The sequence below is a fragment of the Lepus europaeus genome, chromosome 2 (assembly GCF_033115175.1).
Source record: "Lepus europaeus isolate LE1 chromosome 2, mLepTim1.pri, whole genome shotgun sequence".
NCBI lineage: Eukaryota > Metazoa > Chordata > Mammalia > Lagomorpha > Leporidae > Lepus > Lepus europaeus.
Genome location: NC_084828.1, coordinates 29,893,362 through 29,914,393, shown reverse-complemented (window position 1 = coordinate 29,914,393; position 21,032 = coordinate 29,893,362). Strand labels below are relative to the sequence as shown.

The 21,032-nt window shown below is 40.1% G+C and overlaps 1 protein-coding gene across 1 annotated transcript; it reads right to left on the bottom strand.

Annotated features, from left to right (window-relative positions):
• Window positions 1-6,203: 6,203 nt before the first annotated feature.
• LOC133747532 (S-phase kinase-associated protein 1-like) lies at window positions 6,204-6,695 on the bottom strand. Its single transcript, XM_062175847.1, has one exon. The coding sequence runs from the start codon at window positions 6,693-6,695 to the stop codon at window positions 6,204-6,206; it is 492 nt and encodes a 163-aa protein (XP_062031831.1).
• Between the last annotated feature and the right edge of the window lie 14,337 nt (window positions 6,696-21,032).

Genomic DNA, 21,032 nt, shown 5'->3' with positions numbered 1-21,032 from the left:
GGAGTTGGCTTCCATCCCCCAAATGGAACAATAGTTCTTCTTGGGTGAGAGTGCCAGCTACATATATTATCTGTCCTATTCCCAGTGAGAACATTCCAGTGTCTACTTAGAAAAATTAGTCACATAGGTTTTTAGATCAGGGAGGAGGTGCTAGCTTTAGTTGGCATCTTTAATTTGCGAGAGAATTAAACTGGTCTTCTCTTTTCACATCTAACTCTTACTCATTTTAGACTTTTGTAGACACTTCACCTTCTCTCCATGGCAGTCAAGAATGAGCCTATCTTTTAGAATGCGCCAAGAACTGAGGGCACATTTAGCCTGTTAAAGCAGCTTAGTTGGCGCATTTCCACTTGGGCTAATTACATTCTGTTTCTCAAAAATATCTCTTTGCATTTTCATTTGGTGGGGAAAAAGATTGCTTTTCAGCCTCTCTGAACTAAAGCTCAACCTTTAAAAGCCCAGCATGGATCCCTCCAAAGTTGCCTAAGGAGAAATTCTCAGAATGTGGAAGAATCCAAAAGAACACAGCCATTTCTAAAATCAGTATTCAAAGAAAAATATATTATAATCCAGCTGTAGAAGTTTGCCATGAACTTTAACAGAGATATTTCTTTAGCATGGGGGAGTGATGACATACTTGAAGATTCATATCAAATACCATGCAAGACAGGCAGGAATTCCCTGGAAACACATTGTCTGTTTCTTTTTTGGAAAATGAAAAGCATTGCAAAGTAAACCAAAAAGTCAAATTCCTGCAGTTTCTAACCCCTCCTTTGGTGCTACATGTTGCAGGCTCCACACGTGGATAGCATGCTTAAGGCATTCCATGAAATAAATTCACCCACATAGTATCTCTTTTTTTTTTTTTGCTACAATCTTTATAACAAGAAGTTTTCATTCTTATTTCAATTACAGGAAACAAGGTGACATATGCCCTTCCTATTTTAGCTTTATTGCAAAGTTTCCAAAACACTTGTCTCTGCAAGATTGTCTTGATGTGAAGGCACAGGAAATTTGCTTTGGGCTCTGCTGACTCAACATTGACACAGTTTTCTTCTGATGAAGTCTTCTGTTTGCTTTAAAACCAAATGATGTCATGCAACTAAACAGTATAGAATTACACTAATTATAATATATAGTGACAGATTCAGATGGAATCATACTTTTTGTTTGTTCTTGTAGTATATATACTCATTATCTATCAAGTATTTACATGTAGACTGGGAATTTTTACACCAAATGCCAAACTCCAAACCAAACACTTGGGGCAGTGAACCTGCAGATGGAAGATCTCTCTCTTTCTCTCTCTCTCTCTACCTCAGCTCTCTTTGTGTAACTGACTTTTGAGTAAATGAATAAATCTTTTTTTAAAAAAAGTTTAATTTTAAAAGCATTACAGGTTTAATTTGGAAAATACTTCCAGGAAGTGACCCTGGAACAAATTCATTTTCCTAGTCATTGTGACAGTTTCCCATGGTAAGCTTTCTTTTTTTGGGGGGTGGGGGAGAGGAGGTAGGGAAAAGTACAGCCTAACTTTGTGATTCATGGACTATCAACTCATGAGAATTGTACTATGGTGTCATACTTTTACATTTTCTATTGTTTCATATTGAGGAAAATTATATGAGTATTGGTCTCATAAATATCCTGAAAGGGATGAATTCTAATAGAAGTAGATTAACAGAAGAAGATTTTGTCCCCTAAATATCAGTAATAATAAGGTCTCAAGAAATACAGTTTTAGGTAATAAAGAAGAGGGAAGACACTATGAAATCTTCCAATTTTCAGTTAAAATTAAGCTTTCTCTTACAGAAAAATGACTATTGGCAAAAGAAATCTTATCAAATTTAGTGAGACAATATGAGAGTGTTAAACGAGTTCTACTTGGCAAAAATAGAAGACAATCAGTTTGTGCTATAATCACTAATTATGCATGAATTATAGAGACCGCTTCTAAAAGATAGTGGCATAGTAAAGAAAGGTATTAAAACAACAACAACATCATGGTTTTATTTTTGTATGCAAACGTATGTCCTTATCTTAACAGCTCCAGAATCTACACCTTAGGAAACAAAGAAACCCCTGGTAGGTGTATTCTTAGCAAGGCATACACAATAAATAAAGAATTTACTTATTTCAATTTCAGTGTGAAAAGTTTAGTTATCTTTATCTGAAAATGTGAATAGTTTCAGAGAATGTGGCTAACAAAACATATTTGAGAAATGTAGAGAGCATACATCCAAGTCTTGAAATATTGATCTTAGAATACACTGATACTTGAATGGAGTACAGTTAGTAAAAGGAAGAAAAAGCTTTCAAAGTATGTTGTAAGTGTGTGAAAATCAATATTCCAAGAAGTGAAACATTCAGGATGCGTATGCATTCTGGCATTGAATACAAGATTATATTACAGGGGCCCGGCGCTGTGGCATAGTGGGTAAAGCCACTACCTGCAGTGCCAGCATCCCATACAGGTGCCAGTTCAAGTCCCAGCTGCTCCATTTCAGATCCAGCTCTCTGCTATGACCTAGGTAAGCAGTAGAAGATAGCCCAAGTCCTTCCTTGGGCTTTTGCACCCACATGTGAGATGTGGAAGAAGCTCCTGGCTCCTGGTTTCAGATCAGCACAGCTCCGGCCTTTGTGGCCAATTGGGGAGTGAACTAATAGTTGGAAGACCACTCTCTCTCTCTCTCTCTCTGGAAGACCTCTCTCTCTCTCTCTCTCTCTCTCTCTCTCTCTCTCTCTGCCTCTCCTTCTCTTTCTTTGTAACTCTGACTTTCAAGTAAAATAAATAAACCTTTAAAAAAAGATTATATTACAAATGATAGAGGTAAGGTAGTAATATTTTTAAAAGCCTAATCTTTTCACGCCACATTATAAAAATCAGGTACTGGGGCCAACACTGTGGTGCAGTGGGTTAAAGCCCAGCCTGCAGAGCCCACATCCCTTATGGGCACTGATTCGAGTCCTGGTTGCTCTGCTTCCAATCCAGATCCCTGCTAATGTGCCTGGGAAAGCAGCAGAGAATGCAAGTCCTTGGGCCCCTGCACCCACATGGGAGACCCAGAAGAAGACCCAACATTCTAGCTTCAGATCAGATCAGCTCCAGCCATTGCATCCATTTGGGGAGTGAATCAATAGACTTCTCTTTCTCACTCTGTCTCTACCTCTCTGTAGCTCTTTCAAATACATAAAATAAATATTTTTTAAAAAATCAGTTACCGTGTTCTGTGAAAATATACATGTGTTTGTCTTACTTTCAAAGAAAAATTGTAGGAATGAAAGATCAGTTTGACCTGAGTTAGCATAATTTTATAGTTCCTTATGAACATCTAGTCTTTTTTAAATAGCAATAGTGCTGACTTTTCATTAAAACAAAGAGAATAGATTCTATGCTTTCCATAGGTTCAGTTCCAAAAAGAAACCACACTTCCCTCACTGCTCTGTTCTCTCCCAATTCTCCTCCCTCCCTCCTCCATAATTTTAATTTACTCTCTTCTCAGGATTAATTTGCCACTAATCGTAATATTCACCAAGTAAAAAGTAGGAAGAACACAGTTCCACAGGAGTGTAAACAAGGCTAGATCTAGTCCTTTAACTGTAGGCCAAAGTTCTGATGACAGATGGAAACACTGAAGAACAATAAGCGATGAAATATAGAGAAAATAGATATGTCTAAGAACACAACCCCAAGGCCACTGAAGACTCTACTGAACATTTTATTGCTCTCCTTTTGCCACTAGTTCTTTGGGCATTTGGGGGCTTGACAGAGACACTTCATGGATTTCCTTTCTTTCATAATTTTGCTTCCTATTCAAATTATAAAATGTCAAGACTCTTACAGAGTCCCATCCTACATTTCACAGTTGCTAAGATTGCATAGTGTGATAGCCTTGCTCTGATCCTATTTTAAAGTTCAATGTCTCTCTGAGGAATTGGTCTATATAAACTGGCCCTTAACATTTTCACTTTCTTTTACTTCAGTTACTTTATTTTCACTGTCCTTTCCCTCTTTCTTTCCACTGTTTTTCACCTTTCCATGACTCTCAATATAACCAAATAAATGTCTTGTAAGGCTAAAGTTATATAGGATACTGAATTTAAATATAATTTTCAAAATCCAGGAAAAATACTTCTTCATTTTAACAACAAAAGCAATATATATATATATATATATATATATATATATATGTGTGTGTGTGTGTGTGTGTGTGTGTGGGTGTGTGTGTGGGTGTGTGTGTGTGTGTGTATGTATATATATATATATATATACACATTTTTTCTTCTCAAGCTGGAAAATAAATGACATCATTTTGACAATAGCAACAACTTAAAAGCCTAAAGGAAATATTATAATGCTAGAAACCTCTGCTGCTAGGTGAGCATGGAAATTTAGGATTTAAATACGTCAAGGCTGGCTCCACAGCTCAATAGACTAATCCTCCGCCTGTGGCACCGGCACACCAGGTTCTAGTCCCAGTCAGGGCACTGGATTCTGTCCTGGTTGCTCCTTTTCCAGTCCAGCTCTCTGCTGTGGCCCGGGAGTGCAGTGGAGGATGGCCCAAGTCCTTGGGCCCTGAACCCGCATGGGAGACCAGGAGGAAGCACCTGGCTCCTGGCTTCGGATCAGTGCGGTGCGCTGGCCACAGTGCGCTGGCTGCAGTGGCCATCGGGGGGTGAACCAACAGAAAAGGAAGACCTTTTTCTTTGTCTCTCTCACTGTCCACTCTACCTGTAAAAAAAAACAAAAAACAAAAAACAAAAAAAAAAACCACGTTAAAATGCTTTAATAATGTTAGGCAGTCATTTGATTATAAATTTCACTGATTCACTCCATTTTAACCATATCATCTAGGTGATATAACACAATAACAAATGCAAATTGAAACAACAGTACCACTGGGCCTTTAAACTATTTGTCATGAGTGAAGAAGTTATTCCAGATACTAACAAGCCAGCAAAGGATATACATGTATAAATATTTGGCTTCAGTATTTTGGCTTCAGTTTCAACTTTTGGAATAGCTGCAGCAAAATTTTCCTATCTGATAAAGTATTATTACAATAGAAAAACAAGTTGAGAATCTGGATACCCCCTGGAAGCAGAACCCAGACAAGTGTTCAAATGCAAACTTTTCATTTATATGTAGTAATGTAGTATATATATGTATATGTGTATATATATATATATATATATATATATATATATATATATCAAGTTTCTTAACTAAAGGTGTGTCCTTTATAGGGATTTCTCAGTCTACCTGTTTGTCATCATCTCCTGGAGTCAATTGTGGGGAACTCTGTGATGGTGCATTGATAAAGCATCTCATGTATACTCAGGTAGGTTGATTTCATTCACTTGTTTCTAACTTAAGAAACTCCAGTTGGACTTTAATGAGGATAGAGGATAGAAAGTTGTGGAGAGCTTTGACATAGGTATGTTCAGAGACTACAGATTGGCAATGCACAAAATTGATGATTTTTTTTATTTCAGAAAACTTTTTGGAAGTTGTTTTACTTACAATGCCAACTTTTAAAGGATCACTCAATTTAACTGGACAGTAAACCAGGCAGCAATCACTCTGTGAGAAGAGCCCCAAATGCCACTTTCTATTGAGAACCCACAGTTCAGTTTTATTCAGAGCAAAGTAAACAGGAACTTTCAATCATACTAGCAGAAACTCGGGTTTGGAATCTGTACTCAAACTACACATGCAGTGAGGACAATATTCTGCTAAAACAAATGATTTGCTGCTGCATTTGTCTATGTTTGCCTAATATTAACAATTATAGCCAGCGCTGTGGCTCAATAGGCTAATCCTCCACCTAGTGGCGCCAGCACACCGGGTTCTAGTCCCTGATGGGGCACCAGATTCTGTCCCTCTTCCAGGCCAGCTCTCTGCTGTGGCCCAGGAAGGCAGTGGAGGATGGCCCAAGTACTTGGGCCCTGCACCCCATGGGAGACCAGGAGAAGCACCTGGCTCCTGCCATCAGATCAGCGCAGTTCACCGGCTGCAGCGCGCCAGCCACAGTGGCCATTGGAGGGTGAACCATCGGCAAAGGAAGACCTTTCTCTCTGTCTCTCTCTCTCTCACTGTCCACTCTGCCTGTCAAAAAAAAAAAAAAAAACAATTATAAACAGAGCAGTGCAACTAGTATTTGGAACAATCCTTACAATGTTACAGTGTCAGGCACAACGTTTCACTTCTCTTCACACCACTGGTTCTCTTTGCATACCTGGGCTGCTTCTTCTTCAGTAAAGTCATTCTTAATGTTGAAGGTCTTGCGAATCTCCTCAGGAGTCTTCTCCTTGATCATATTAGCAACAGTCTTGCATGTAACGTCCAGCAAACCTTTGATGTCTAAGTAGTTTGCAGCCAGAATAAGCTCAAAAAGTATTCCTTGGTCAACTTTCAGGAATTCCTGGTCCCAAACAGGGATATCATCTATTCGCTTTTCTTTGTTCTCATCATCTTCAGGAGGAGGAGGGTCATCCTTGTGGTGGGTGCACCACTGAATGACCTTTTTTAATATTGCTGCATTAATATTTGGTAGAGGAACCAGGTCATCATCTCCTTCATCATCCATCCCCAAATCTTCCAACATGGTCTTGATAGTCACAGACTGTTTGGCAATTTCTACATCAACTTCAAAAATCTCTCCATCAGAACTCTGTAACTTTATTGAAGGCATGGTGTTCGGGTTTGAGGAGCTGGCAGGCTGGAGGCTGACGAGAGAGGGGCAGCGTCAATGCAAGAAGAGAAAGGCAGACGCAAGGCCACTACAACAAAATTGACATTTTAAGCAAAGTGACATTTTGGAAGAATATATGAAGAATATATAAACAAGAAAATAGAAATTATATTCAAATGATAAGCTGGAACTCTGACCTCAGAATCACCCCTTAAGGCAATCTGATCTGGCTGAAAAGACCGTGAGAGCATTTCAGACATGGAAAGCCAACACATTGTGACAAAAAAAAAAGTCCTACAAGAAGTATCTCTGTGAGTGAGACCCCAATGGGAAGAAGTTGCCATCAAAGAAGGATGTACTTTTCTCTGAAGCGAGGAGATAACTTTCAGTTTTGCTTATGGCCTTGTCTAAATACTGACAGATATTGTGGATTCCAAAGGCTTCCATAGTCTTGGCATCTCATGTCAAGAGCCTCAGGTGGTCACTGACATCATACATAAGAGTGTTAATTGTTAAATTAACAACAGGAGTCACTGTGCACTTATGTCCCATGCAGGACCCCTTCTTTATTGAGTTATATTATGAGAATTAACTGTAAAATTTGTTCTCAGTTTTTTTCATGTGTGTGTGTCTGTGTGTGTTTGAAAATTGTTGAACTCTTTACTTATAATAGAGTTGGTCTTCTGTTCATAAAGTTAAATGAAAATGAATCTTAATGGAGAATGGCACTGGGAATGGGAGATGGAGGAGGAGATGGAGTGGAAATGGGGGAGAGAGGGTGGGTACAGTGGGAAGAATCATTATATTCCTAAAGTTGTACTTATGAAATTTGTACTCATTAAATAAAAGTTTTCTCTGGACAATAAATAAATAAAGACATAAATAAATAAAAGGTTTCTTTGGGGAAAAATGATAAGCTGGAGCAGAAAAGGTACAAAATGGCAAAAAAGGAAGGAAGGAAGGAAGGAAGGAAGGAAGGAAGGAAGGAAGGAAGGAAGGAAGAGAAAAACAGCAACAAATCAAACAATCCAGTTAACAAATCAACTAAGGATATCAACAGAAATTTTTCAAAAGATGAAATTCAAATGTCCAATAGATATATGAAAAGATGCCCAGGGGCCGGCGCCGTGGCTCAACAGGCTAATCCTCTGCCTAGCGGCGCCAGCACACCAGGTTCTAGTCCCAGTCAGGGTGCCAGATTCTGTCCCAGTTACCCCTCTTCCAGGCCAGCTCTCTGCTGTGACCTGGGAGTGCAGTGGAGGATGGCCCAAGTGTTTGGGCCCTGCACACCATAAGAGACCAGGAGAAGCACCTGGCTCCTGCCTTCGGATCAGTGCGGTGCGCCAGCCGCAGCACGCCGGCTGAGGTGGCCATTGGAGGGTGAACCAACAGCAAAGGAAGACCTTTCTCTATGTCTCTCTCTCTCTCTCTCACTATCTACTCTGCCTGCCAAAAAAAGAAAAAAGAAAAGATGCCCAGGGTCACTATCCTTCAGGTAAATGCAATAAAAATAACAATGAGTTTTCACCTCACCTCAGTTAGAATGGCTATCATTCAAAATTCAAAAAACAATAAACGTTAGAGAAAATGTGGGGGAAAAAAAGATACCAAAATACACTGTTGGTTGGAATGTAAACAAGTATAGCCATTGTGGTAGACAGTATGGAGATTCCTCAGAAAGCTGGAAAGAGATATAATGACCCAGCAATCCCACTCCTGGGAATTAACCCAAGGGAAATGAAGTGATCATATGAAGGAGTTATCTGGACACTTATGTTTATTACACACAATAGCTAAGATAAGATAGGGAATCAATCTAGTTTGTCCATCAACTGATGACTGTAAAAAATTTATGGAAAAAAAATATATGCACTATGGAATACTACTCAGAGTAAAAAAAAATGAATGAAATCCTGCCTTTTGCAAGAAAATAGATGCAACTGGAAACCACTCACTGGTTAGTGAAATAAGTCAGTCCTAAAATGACAAATATCACATTTTCTCTGATGTGGTAATTGATATAGGCAGTAAAAAAATATGTAATGTGGCCTGCACCGTGGCTCAACAGGCTAATCCTCCGCCTTGCGGCACCGGCACACCAGGTTCTAGTCCCAGTCGGGGCACCGGATTCTGTCCTGGTTGCCCCTCTTCCAGGCCAGCTCTCTGCTGTGGCCAGGGAGTGCAGTGGAGGATGGCCCAAGTGCTTGGGTCCTGCACCCCATGGGAGACCAGGAGAAGCACCTGGCTCCTGCCTTCAGATCAGTGCGGTGCGCCGGCCGCAGCGTGCCAGCCGTGGCGGCCATTGGAGGGTGAACCAACAGCAAAAGGAAGACCTTTCTCTCTGTCTCTCTCTCACTGTCCACTCTGCCTGTCATATATATATATATATATATATATATATATAATGTATATGAGTTAAATTGGTATCTTGAGATTTGATTATTGTGTATTCTGGCACTCCTGAGGAACAGTGGCTTTTTGTATTACTACTTGTTGAGTTTTTTATTTAGTGGAGGATTCAGCTTGTTATTATAAAGTAAATTATAAGTATGTCATTGCAAAAATTCAAAGAAAAATGAGAGAAAAAGCCTGGAGAGTGGGGTGGAAAGTATTGTTCTTAAAACTGTACATGCCGGTTGCTCCTCTTCCAGGCCAGCTCTCTGCTGTGGCCCAGGAGTGCAGTGGAGGATGGCCCAAGTGCTTGGGCCCTGCACCCCATGGGAGACCAGGAGAAGCACCTGGCTCCTGCCATTGGATCAGCGTGGTGCGCCGGTCGCAGCGCGCCGGCCGCAGCAGCCATTGGAGGGTGAACCAACGGCAAAAGGAAGACCTTTCTCCTGTCTCTCTCTCTCTCACTGTCCACTCTGCCTGTCAAAAAAAAAAAAAAAAAAAAACTGTACATGAAAGCAGGCGACCCAGCTCGCTTGGCTAATCCTCTGCCTGTGGCGCTGGCACCCCGGGTTCTAGTCCTTGTTGGGGCGCCACGTACTAGTCCCGATTGCTCCTCCTCCAGTCCAGCTCTCTGCTGTGGCCCGGGAGGGCATCAAAGGATGGCCCAAGTGCTTGGGCCCTGCACCTGTATGGGAGATCGAGAGGAAGCACGCAGCTCCTGGCTTCAGATCAGCGCAGCACGCCATTCGGGAGTGAACCAACAGAAGGAAGACCTTTCTCTCTCTCTCTCTCTCTCTCACTGTCTATAACTCTACCTGTCAAATAAAAAAAAAAAAAAACTGTACATGAAATGTGTTCCCTTTAGAACAGGCCATCAAGGAGAGAGGCGCCTTTCTCTGAAGGGAGGAAGGAACCTCCACTGTGACACGGCTTTAACTAAACAAGTTCAGAGTCGGTGAACTCAAGGGACTTCCATAGCCTAGACAGCTCATAGCAAGAGTCTCGGGTGATTGCTGACGTCACAAATAAGAGTGCCAATTGTTAAATCAACAAGGGGAGTCACTGGGTACATGCTCCCCATGTAGGATCTCTGTCCTTAATGTGTTTTACTATGAAACTTAAAAACGCTACTAATCGAACAATACCCTATACCTTGTGTGGTAGTGTGAATGCAGCCTGTTGAAATCCTTGCTTAGTATATACTAAGTTGATCTTCAGTATATGAAGGTAATTGAAAATGAAACTCAATAAAGGGCGGGATGGGAGAGGGAGAGGGGAGGGCCAAAGGAGGGAGGGAGGTTTGGGGGGAAGCCACAACAATACAAAAGTTGCACTTTGTAAATTCACATTTATGAAATAAAAAGTTTAAAAAAAAAAGAAATGTGTTCCCTTTATATAAATAAGTGAAAAAGAAATGCTTGGTTAAAAATTATTTAAATGATGAAAAAAAAAAACAATAAAAAAGTCCAAACATGAAGTGGGTGTTGTGGTTAATCCATATCTCGGGACACCTGCAATCTGTATAGGATTGCCTGCGATGAAGTTTTTCTTCCACTTCCCAGCCAGCTTCCTGCTAATGCATATCCCAGGAGGCAGCAGATGATGGTTCACGTTCTCGGGCCCCTATCACCCATGAAGAAGACCTGGACTGAATTCCAGGCTCCTGACTTCAGTCTGATGCCATCCTGGCTGTTGCAGGCATTTGGGAAGTGTACCAACAGATGAAAGATCTCTCTCTCTCTCTCTCTTTCTCTCTCTCTCTCTCTCTCTCTCTCTCTCTCTCTCTTTCCCCACCCCTGTCACTCTGCCTTTCAAATAAATAGACTTTTTCAAAGTACAAATAAAGGAAAGATTGGAGGACTGATTTTCCTAGGAATCGAGTAGTCTGCCCAAATCATAGCAGTTAGAAAAAGGGTAAAAGGACCTGAATTAAATGTGGATATCAATTAGTTTGAGGAGTTAGACATTGTCATGGTTTTAATGTTTCCTCCAAAATTCTTGTTGAACTATATTTGCCGCTTGCTCATTATTAAGAGCTGGCACCTTTAAGAGGTTTAGGTCTTCGGTGCTCTGCCCTTCTGAGTGTATTAATTCCATTATCACGGTAGTGGCTTAGCTATCATGGGAATAAGTTCCTGGTAATATGACGAGGTGCAGTCTGATTTTCATCTTTCTCACATGCTCGCTTGTACTTCTACTTTCCACCCTGGATAGTACAGCATGAAGTCCCTTACCAGCTCTTGGCACCATGTTCTTGGACTTTGCAACCTCCTGAACTATAAGAAATAATTTTTTCTTTATAAATTACTGAGTCTCAGCAGCTAAACATGGACAGAAAATTTCATTTACATAAGATCTCTTTTTATTGTCTAAGCTCTCCTGTCTTTTTTGGAAAAATTATTTGAAGGATAAAGGAGAAATTAACCTTTCCTAGTGGTGTACTATGAGCCAGGCAAAGTGCTATATGGTCAGTTTGCTGTGTTCTTCAATTCTTAGTCTGGATGGAAGGGCTCTGGGGTGGCCTGGTGAGGTGGCAGCCCACTTAACAGAGATTCTCAAGAATGCCAAGTCCCCATTAACAACAAGAAATGATCAAAAATTCACATGAGTCCTTCCAGTAAATGGGTTAGAAGAAAGTCCATTTCATTCCTGGGATAGAATTAAAGAAAGAAGAGGTGCAATTGGATGCACTCAGCCTTTCAAAATGAAAACTGATAGCAGAAGTCCAATATCAACATCCATATATAAATAAAGATAATATTGGGATCTCTAGATGAGAAACACCTATAAAAACTATATTTTTTTCTTCAATATTCAAGGTTTAACAATGCAGACTTCCTAATGATGTATTTTGCTTGTGATTTCCCTCATGCTTCCATGTAGTAATTGACTTTAAAGCACAGAAAGACCTTATATTTTGAGTCATAAAGTAGACTGGTAGTTGGAGAATATGAATATAACTCAATGCAGTTTGGGGAAACACAGCCTGAAAGGGTAATTTAAGTTTTGTTTGCTGTCAGATGAGGGAGAAAGAATATGAATGAATGAGAATGAATGAGGCTCCAGATTCAAAAGCAAAAAAAGCCTTTAGGTCTAAACAGAACATTCAGTGACCCTATTAGTGAAGTAGGCAAACATTATGCCATATTTCTGTTCAGGAATTTTAGGCTGATAGAACTTTTGTGTTCTGCCCAAGTCATACCCATTGCAAATGGTGCAGTTGAAATTCAAGCACAGTTGGAATTCCATTCAAAAACCCATAATCATACTCTTATCACAATCACCAACATCTTTGGATTTTAAGCAATGGAAAAAGAGAACCATAAGAAATAGAGAACACAGGTACATGTAGCAAAAGAAAAAAAAGACTTATCTTACCTTAGTACAGCTTAAGTGAAAAGAAAATAGCATGTTATATAATATTATAGCGAAAATCCTCATCACTCCAATGAGGTGATTTTCAAAATTAGTTTTGTCAAAACAATTTAGTGTGAAGGATAATGAGATTCCTGAAATAAATAAGAAAATATTTTAGTATAAATGTTTGGAAATAGCTAAGTTCTGTTTTCACTAAGTGGTGCCTTATACTCCCTTTTTACGATATCTGAGCTTCATTGTATATATTCACCAGAGTCTGGAGACTATAAAAGAGTATGGGGTTGGGGTTCTGATCTCTAGCTTGTTATAAAATTGAAAATAAATCACTTCAAGGAAAGTCTGGACCTGATTATAAAAATGAAGCAGTTGTTCAACATCAGCGGTATTATCTATTGCTTTGTTACAGAATTTTTATAAAAATTAAATTATTTAGTTGATTAAAAAAAAGGTAATTCTTATAAAATTGCACCAGGATAGATTCCAAAAATAAAAATTACTTTTTCCTTGGGCACTCAAATTTAGTTTTAGAGTAGGCAAATCCTCAAAACTAATTGAAAAATGATGCCAAAATGAAATATATTTCAGAATTTGAATTTTGTGTCCCAAAAACTCCTACTTGTTGGAAGTAGAAGTTTAGAAAGAATTCTTCAGCCAATAATACAGTTGAATGATGCATACTTTATCTTCTTTTTGGAAAGTTACAACACATGGATTATGTCAAGAAATCAGTAAAATTCTATAAAAAGGAAACCAGTTCAACTTTGTTGATCTATGTGTGTAAAAATTGACCTTGAGTCACTTTTTTGTTTTTACTTGAAGCGGCTTTTCCAAGAACCATGCTTTTTAATATGGGGTATAAGTTCAAGAACTCTAAGGACCTTAGTTTAACAGCTCAGCCTTTTTTCAGATTCTGAAACAGTGCCTACTGTAACAGTCACCCAATAAGTATTTTGAACATGAATTTAAAGGTGAATTCCATGAGGCCAAATTGAAATTTGTACCTGAGTGCAAACCATGCCATATGTGAAATGCTTTTGAAAAAAAAGAGGGGGAAAAAAAATAAAACAAAACATACTCAAAGCTCTTTAAGGAATGCATCAAATAAAGAGGAAAAGACCTTGAAAATTCTTCCACTTTCACTTCACCGCCTAAATTTAAGCTAACTAAAACTTCCTGATACTCCTCTTCACATCTTCAGTACCCAGCTTGTACCTATTTAAAGACAGAAGAAAGGAAGATGAGGAGAGAGGAAAAGATGCAATCTTAGTAGCTTTCCTCCTGCACCCACCAGGTACCTCATCCATTCCTGGTCATGCACCTGGACTGCCCGCACCAACTCCTCTCCTGAATTCCATAAAAAGAACTCTTCATCCTAGAGGTAGCACTTTGTTAAAGCTCCTATAATAAGACAGTGCAACCTGAGGCAGGTTTCTTATGGAAATACGCACTGATATTCTTTGAGCCTTTTTGTACTGAGATTATCTTCACTGTCAACATGCAATTCTAAAACCACTAAGAAAAAAGGGAAATATCACATGGAAAAGAGTGATTTTTGCCTCATCTTTACATATAGAAATAATTAGATAGGTACTGTTTTGTTGGTTTTAGAAATGAATAATGCATTTTTTCCTCTGATAGATAAAAATTACTTCTAAAACTAGAAGGTAACTATGAAAGAAAGAAGTAGACAAACCAAAAGCAGGAGGGAAAAGGAAAAAAGAAATTATGAATAAAATATGGCATGAGGCCGGTGCCGCAGCTCACTTGGCTAATCCTCCGCCTGCGGCACCGGCACACTGGATTCTAGTCCTGGTCGGGGTGCCGGATTCTGTCCCGGTTGCTCCTCTTCCAGTCCAGCTCTCTGCTGTGGCCCGGGAGTGCAGTGGAGGATGGCCCAGGTGTTTGGGCCCTGCACCCACGTGGGAGACCAGGAGAAGCACCTGGCTCCTGGCTTCAGATCGGTGCAGCGCGCTGGCCGTAGCAGCCACTTGGGGGGTGAACCAAAGGAAGGAAGACCTTTCTCTCTCTCTCTATCTGTCTCTCTCTCTGATTGTCTAACTCTGCCTGTCAAAAAAAAATCTGGCATGAAAAATTGAGATCCTTATCCCTAGCTCCTCAGGTTCTAGAAATTCCAAAATCATTAGAAGAGACTTCTGTTGTTCCACCACAGTAAAAGAAGTTTCAATTCTGACATCCCAAATTGACAGTGCATGACTGATTTTTAATAGACACATTTAAATATGTGGTATTATTGACACAGTAGCCTAAAATGTGACTAGCGAGCTGCCTTTGGGATGGAAATACCATTTATAACATGATATTGACCCTTTTGGAACTCAACCTGATCATGAAGTGGAGATTGTCCACTCTTATTTTCAGGAAAGAAAAATACTGAGGTTCTTTTTTAACCCAGAATAGTTTAAAGGTAGAAAATAATCCAGCAGACAGCACTCAAAATTGTAAACAACTTAAAGTGTTTTATTTATGTGAAAATTAAATGAAGCATAAATTACACAAGAAAGACTTGTGAAAAAATAATTCGTAAAATTGTGTGATGGTCTACAGAGAGTAAAATGCACAGACATCAAGGCTAGACAAGTCATTGAGTCAAGGGTCAGAGGAAAATATAATGGGAATGGTCATGCAATAAAACAGAAGCTGCCACCTCTATTGAAAAAGTAACAAAGAAAATACCAGACTTCAACATGGCCCAGGGATCCAAAGCAAATGAATCCGTAGGAATAGACTCTAATGGTACCTACTGTTCACGTTAAAGGAAGTCAAACTACTTAACCAGTGGGTCAACAACAATTCCTCTACACTTTCCAGATAAATCTTCTGACTCATCAGGGTCATATTCTTGCATGAACAATAGATTCAGTTTGTTAAAAACTTCTCTCACTATTTGGAAATTTGTGTTGGCTTTTGAAGGGGAAGGTGCTCATACTTTTCTCTGGGAATCTAAAAAACTAGAAGGTGCATAGTGTGGGGAACCACAGGCTGGCCACTCGTGACAACCATTCCCTGCGGCTGGAGGTCACGTAGCCTGGCTCACTTAAACTGAAACAACAGACTGAAGTACATCCTGTTTTTCATGCAGGACTCAAACTGAAACAATAGTTTGAGGAAACACATCCTGTTTTTCATGCCCATTTTTAGTAATTGGGTTGTGGACTATATAAGAGCGACGCCTGGGGAGAATGAGGGAGAAAGAAGAGAGGAGAGGAAGGAGAGAAGCAATAAAGAAAAGCTGAAAAGTGCATGAAACGTGGTGGATTCTGCTTACTATACGGATCTCGGTCTTGTCGGGAACCTGTAGATTTCCGACATCTGGTGCTGTGACTCGGATGCGAATCACCAACGGGAGAAGGTAAGAAAATTCAAATTTGAAACATCTATAGACGGGAGTCTAGGGGTAAACCTAGGAGATATCTGCGGAAACTCAAAAATGGGAAACGCACCATCGGTGGTAAAAATGAGGGTGCTAATAAACCGCCTGCTGAAATCCACAGGGACGCCTGTGAAAGCAGCAGCAATTGTACACTTTACTAAAACAGTGGAAAAACACTGTAAGTGGTTTATCGAAGTGGGAGAATTGTCAGGAAGAGCGTGGAGACAAGTAGGACAAGAGTTACGAGCGGCTAAGTGTGAGGAAGGCATTCTCTGTTTGTGGTTCCTGATAGACACAGCCCTACGCGCGGAGGATCAGCGTGTGGCAGAGCTGCTAGATGGAGTAGAGCTAATGGAAGACATCAGCAAACAGTCACACAAGGATAGCGAGGGAGAAGAGGAGGAGGAAAAGGCAAGGGACCTGGATGGAAGGGAGTCCGGGAAACAATTGTTTTATCCCGTGTTGCCGTCAGCTCCTCCATGTGAGCCTCCGGACGAGAGTCCGGGTGGCAAGGCCCGAGGCTGCTATTTGGCGACAGGATCAGCCTCGGATTTTAAACCAGTAACTTTAGGTCGAGGAAAGGGGAGGCCACCCCGATTCCAACTGGTAGAGGAAGGGGATGATTTATCAGACGTTGAGACAACAACTCAGTCAGAGAGGGCATTTCCGGCCATTGCAAGAATAAATGGACCCGTGCAGACAATCAGATCCAAGCCCGTCTGGGGAGCCTATTATAATCTGCTCCAGAGTGGACAGTGAGAGAGAGAGAAAGGTCTTCCTTTTGCCGTTGGTTCACCCTCCAATGGCCGCCGTGGCTGGCACGCTGAGACCGGCGCACCATGCTGATCCGATGGCAGGAGCCAGGTGCTTCTCCTGGTCTCCCATGGGGTGCAGGGCCCAAGCACTTGGGCCATCCTCCACTGCACTCCCTGGCCACAGCAGAGAGCTGGCCTGGAAGAGGGGCAACTGGGACAGAATCGGTGCCCCGACCGGGATTAGAACCCAGTGTGCCGGCGCCGCAAGGGGATGTTCTTTTAAAATGAAAATAATGATCAGCTTGGGTTCTCACCAAGAGACTCCACTGAGAAGGGGAAGAAGGATTCTCACACCATGAGAACATCATCAAAATCAGAAAGAACCCCTTTCTGTGATTTGGAAATATGTTTATTTTAGACTAAAATGAGTTTCCTCAGATCCCCTGTAAGTTATTAATCAAAAATATGTCGAAACAAATTTTTTTTAAATAGTCATGACTGGTTATTGTAAAGATATTAAAATGCTGTCACAAGAAAAGAAAACATAATGAAAATTATTAGTAAAATGGCCAAGAACAGCACTTAAAAAAGACTTCTTGGACAGCTAAGGAGGTTCAGATTCAGATAAGAGTTACAGATCTTCATTCAGAAATGTGCCAGCAATTTATATTTTGACTGAATAATAAAATGTCACTAGTATTTACTACATATCCGTTTGACTAGCCCCTAGGTATATAGTAGAAGCAAGACAAGTAAAATTCATGCTCCCTAGGAGAAAATCTTCTTGGATGCATACATAAATTTTGTTAGATGGTCTTTAAATAACTTTCTTCTTTCTTCACTGACTACCATATCTAACCTGCTCTTTTAAAGGAACATACTCAGTCTGATTGCCAGCATCAAGAAATGTGGAACTTCTCTCACCTCTCCCTTCCTCTACCTTACTACATACTGCATTTACGTAAACATCACTTAATGATGGTACTGAGTTCAATCAAATTGAATTCACAATCTCACAGAAGTTGAGAGTAGAATGGTAGTGACCAGAGGCTGTGGATAGTAGCAGGATAGAGGGAAGAAAGGGGACAGGCTGAATAATGGGACTAAGTTATAGTTAGTTAGGAGAAAGAATTTCCAGTAATCTATTGTGCAGATAGTCTGATTATGAGCAACAATACTATACTGTATATATATTTTTAAAAGCTAGAAGTAAGTATATTTTGATGTTGTCATCAAAAACAACTGCTTGAGATAAGTATATGTACACCAATTTGAATATTACACCACATACACATATACTAAAACCCTAATTATGCAAAATTTTAATATATTGCTTGAAAATTTAAAAAATAAAAGAAATATTTGGCAGCACTAAAAAATCAAGATTATGGAAAAAATTAGTCATTTGTCTCATTAATATTGAAAGTGTCTTTTCTGTGGAAGACATTGTTCATAGAATGGAAAGATATTCCACATATTTAAGAAAATATTTGCAAACAATTTGTCTGATACAGGACTGTTACATAAAATATACGGGGAACCCTTAAAGTTCAACAAGAAAACAATCAAATCAAATATAGTCAACTGGCCTGAACATATACTTTATTAAGAAAGATCTGTCAAATATGCACATAAAAAGATGACCAATATCCATTTTTGTTAGGGAATTGCAAATTGCAACAAAGAAATACTATTATTACCTATTAGAATCCCTGAAATCCAAAAAACTGACAATAACAAATACTGGCAATGAAGCATAGAAATAGGAAGTCTCAATCATTGCTGCTTGGAATGCAAGTCACTTTGGAAGACAGTTTGGCACCTTTTTAAGAAGTAAACAAGTCATATCATGATTCATAATCACAGTCCTCATTATTTACCACATTGGTTGAAAACTTATACACACAAAATTACTTGCACTCAAATATTTATATTAGCGTTATGTTTAAATTTCCAAGGTGAAAGTATCCAATGTTCTTCATTTACTGATAAATAAATTATGGTACTTCCAAACAATGGAATATTATTTAGTAGTAAAAATACATTGTCCATCAAGCTACAAAAAGATATGATATGATTAAATACATATTCCATTGAAATGCATGATACCTTTAACTGCATTTGTTTAAATGAATAGTGAAAGTGAAAGAAGCTAGCCTGAAAAGGCTGCATAGTGCATGATTCTAATTATGTCATATTCTGGAAAAGGCAAAACTGTAGAGACAAAAAAAAAAAAAAAAAAAAAAACACAGCAGTTACCAGAGCTCAGGACAAGGGTAGCTCATGAAGCAGTGATGTACATTGCTCACAAAAGGAACAATGATGAGGATATGTCAACGTGAAACAAGAGTCCGCTAAAGGAGCTCCCCATGGACAAAAATGGAACAGTTAGAGAAACAAAATAAAGTAGTACTGGGTCAAAAATCAAAGAACTAAATAACTACTCATGATTCCACATTAATGAAAACAATTTAATTAGTGGATGGGAAAGATGAGACAAATATCACATACAGAATTATAAATAAATTATTTAGACATCTGTCATAAGAAAGGGAATCATAATCCCTTATAATTTTTTAATTTTTATTTTTTTTAATTTTTTTTGTTTTAAAAGTAGAGAGACAGAAAGACATAAAGATCGGCCGGCGGCCGGCGCCGCGGCTCACTAGGCTAATCCTCCGCCTTGTGGCGCCGGCACACCGGGTTCTAGTCCCGGTCGGGGCACCGATCCTGTCCCGGTTGCCCCTCTTCCAGGCCAGCTCTCTGCTATGGCCCGGGAGTGCAATGGAGGATGGCCCAAGTGCTTGGGCCCTGCACCCGCATGGGAGACCAGGATTAGCACTTGGCTCCTGCCATCGGATCAGCGCGGTGCGCCGGCCGCAGCGCGCCTACCACGGTGGCCATTGGAGGGTGAACCAACGGCAAAAGGAAGACCTTTCTGTCTGTCTCTCTCTCACTGTCCACTCTGCCTGTCAAAAATAAAAAATAAATAAAAAAATAAAAAAAAAAAAAAAGATCGCCCGGCGCCATGGCTCAACAGGCTAATCCTCCGCCTTGCGGCGCCAGCACACCGGGTTCTAGTCCTGGCTGGGGTGCCAGATTCTGTCCCCGTTGCCCCTCTTCCAGGCCAGCTCTCTGTTATGGCCCGGCAGTGCAGTGGAGGATGGCCCAAGTGCTTGGGCCCTGCACCCCATGGGAGACCAGGATAAGCACCTGGCTCCTTCCTTCGGATCAGTGCAGTGCGCTGGCCGCAGCACGCCAGCAGTGGCGGCCATTGGACGGTGAACCAACGGCAAAAGGAAGACCTTTCTCTCTGTCTCTCTTTCTCTCACTGTCCACTCTGCCTGTCAAAAATTAAAAAAAAAAAAAGACGTAAATATCTTCCATCTACTTGTTCATCCCCCGATTGCCCACAGGAACCAGGATTGGACCAGCCTGAAGTCACGAAGATGCTGCTTATGATGCCCACGTTCCGTATTACAAACAGTGCCTAGATTTGCATCCTAGCTCTGTTCCCAATTCCAGCTTCCTGCTAATGTGTACCCTGGGAGGCAACAGGTAATGGTTCAGGTACTTGAATCCCTGCCAAACACGTGGGACTCCTAGATAAGATTCCAGACTCCTGACTTCAACTTTGCCCACCCTCAGCTCTTGTAGGCATTTGGGGGAGTGAACAAGTGGATGAAAGATCTCTTTCTCACTCAAAAGGCTTCCATAGCCTTGGCAACTCATGACAAGAGCCTAGGGTGATTACTGACACCATAAACAAGAGTATCAATTTGTTAAGTCAACAACAGGAGTCACTGTGCACTTACTCCTCATGTAGGATCTCTGTCTTTAATGTGTTGTTGAATGTGAATTAATGCTATAACTTGTACTCAAACAGTATTTTACACTTTATGTTCTGTGTGGGTGCAAACTGTTGATATCTTTACTTAATAAATACTAACGATCTTCTGTATATAAAGATAATTGAATATGAATCTTGATGTCAATGGAATGGGAGAGGGAGTGGGAGTTGGGAGGGTTGCAGGCAGGAGGGAAGTTATGGGGGGGAAAAAAGCTATTGTAATCCATAAGCTGTACTTTGGAAATTTATATTTGCTAAATAAAAGTTAAAAAAAAGAAAGATCTCTTTCTCTTTCTCATCCTCTTTCTCCCTTTCAAATAAATGAATGAAATTCAAATTAGAGTGAATTAAAAATAAAAATATATAATACTTAAGTTTCCTCCATAGTACTACCATTTAATCCACCAACTATACTCTTTGTTCCCATTCACGGCTAATCTTGAAAGATTTCTGTATGTTCACTGTAACCATCTCCTTATTTTCCACCCATTCCTCAATCCATAATAACCTAGCTTCTGTCCCAGTTACTTTTACAATAAAGATCTACCTGTTGCCAAAGGCAATGGACATTC

Excerpts from the sequence above, each read along its gene's own strand:
- LOC133747532 (XM_062175847.1), bottom strand. The coding sequence starts at position 6,695 with ATGCCTTCAATAAAGTTACAGAGTTCTGATGGAGAGATTTTTGAAGTT.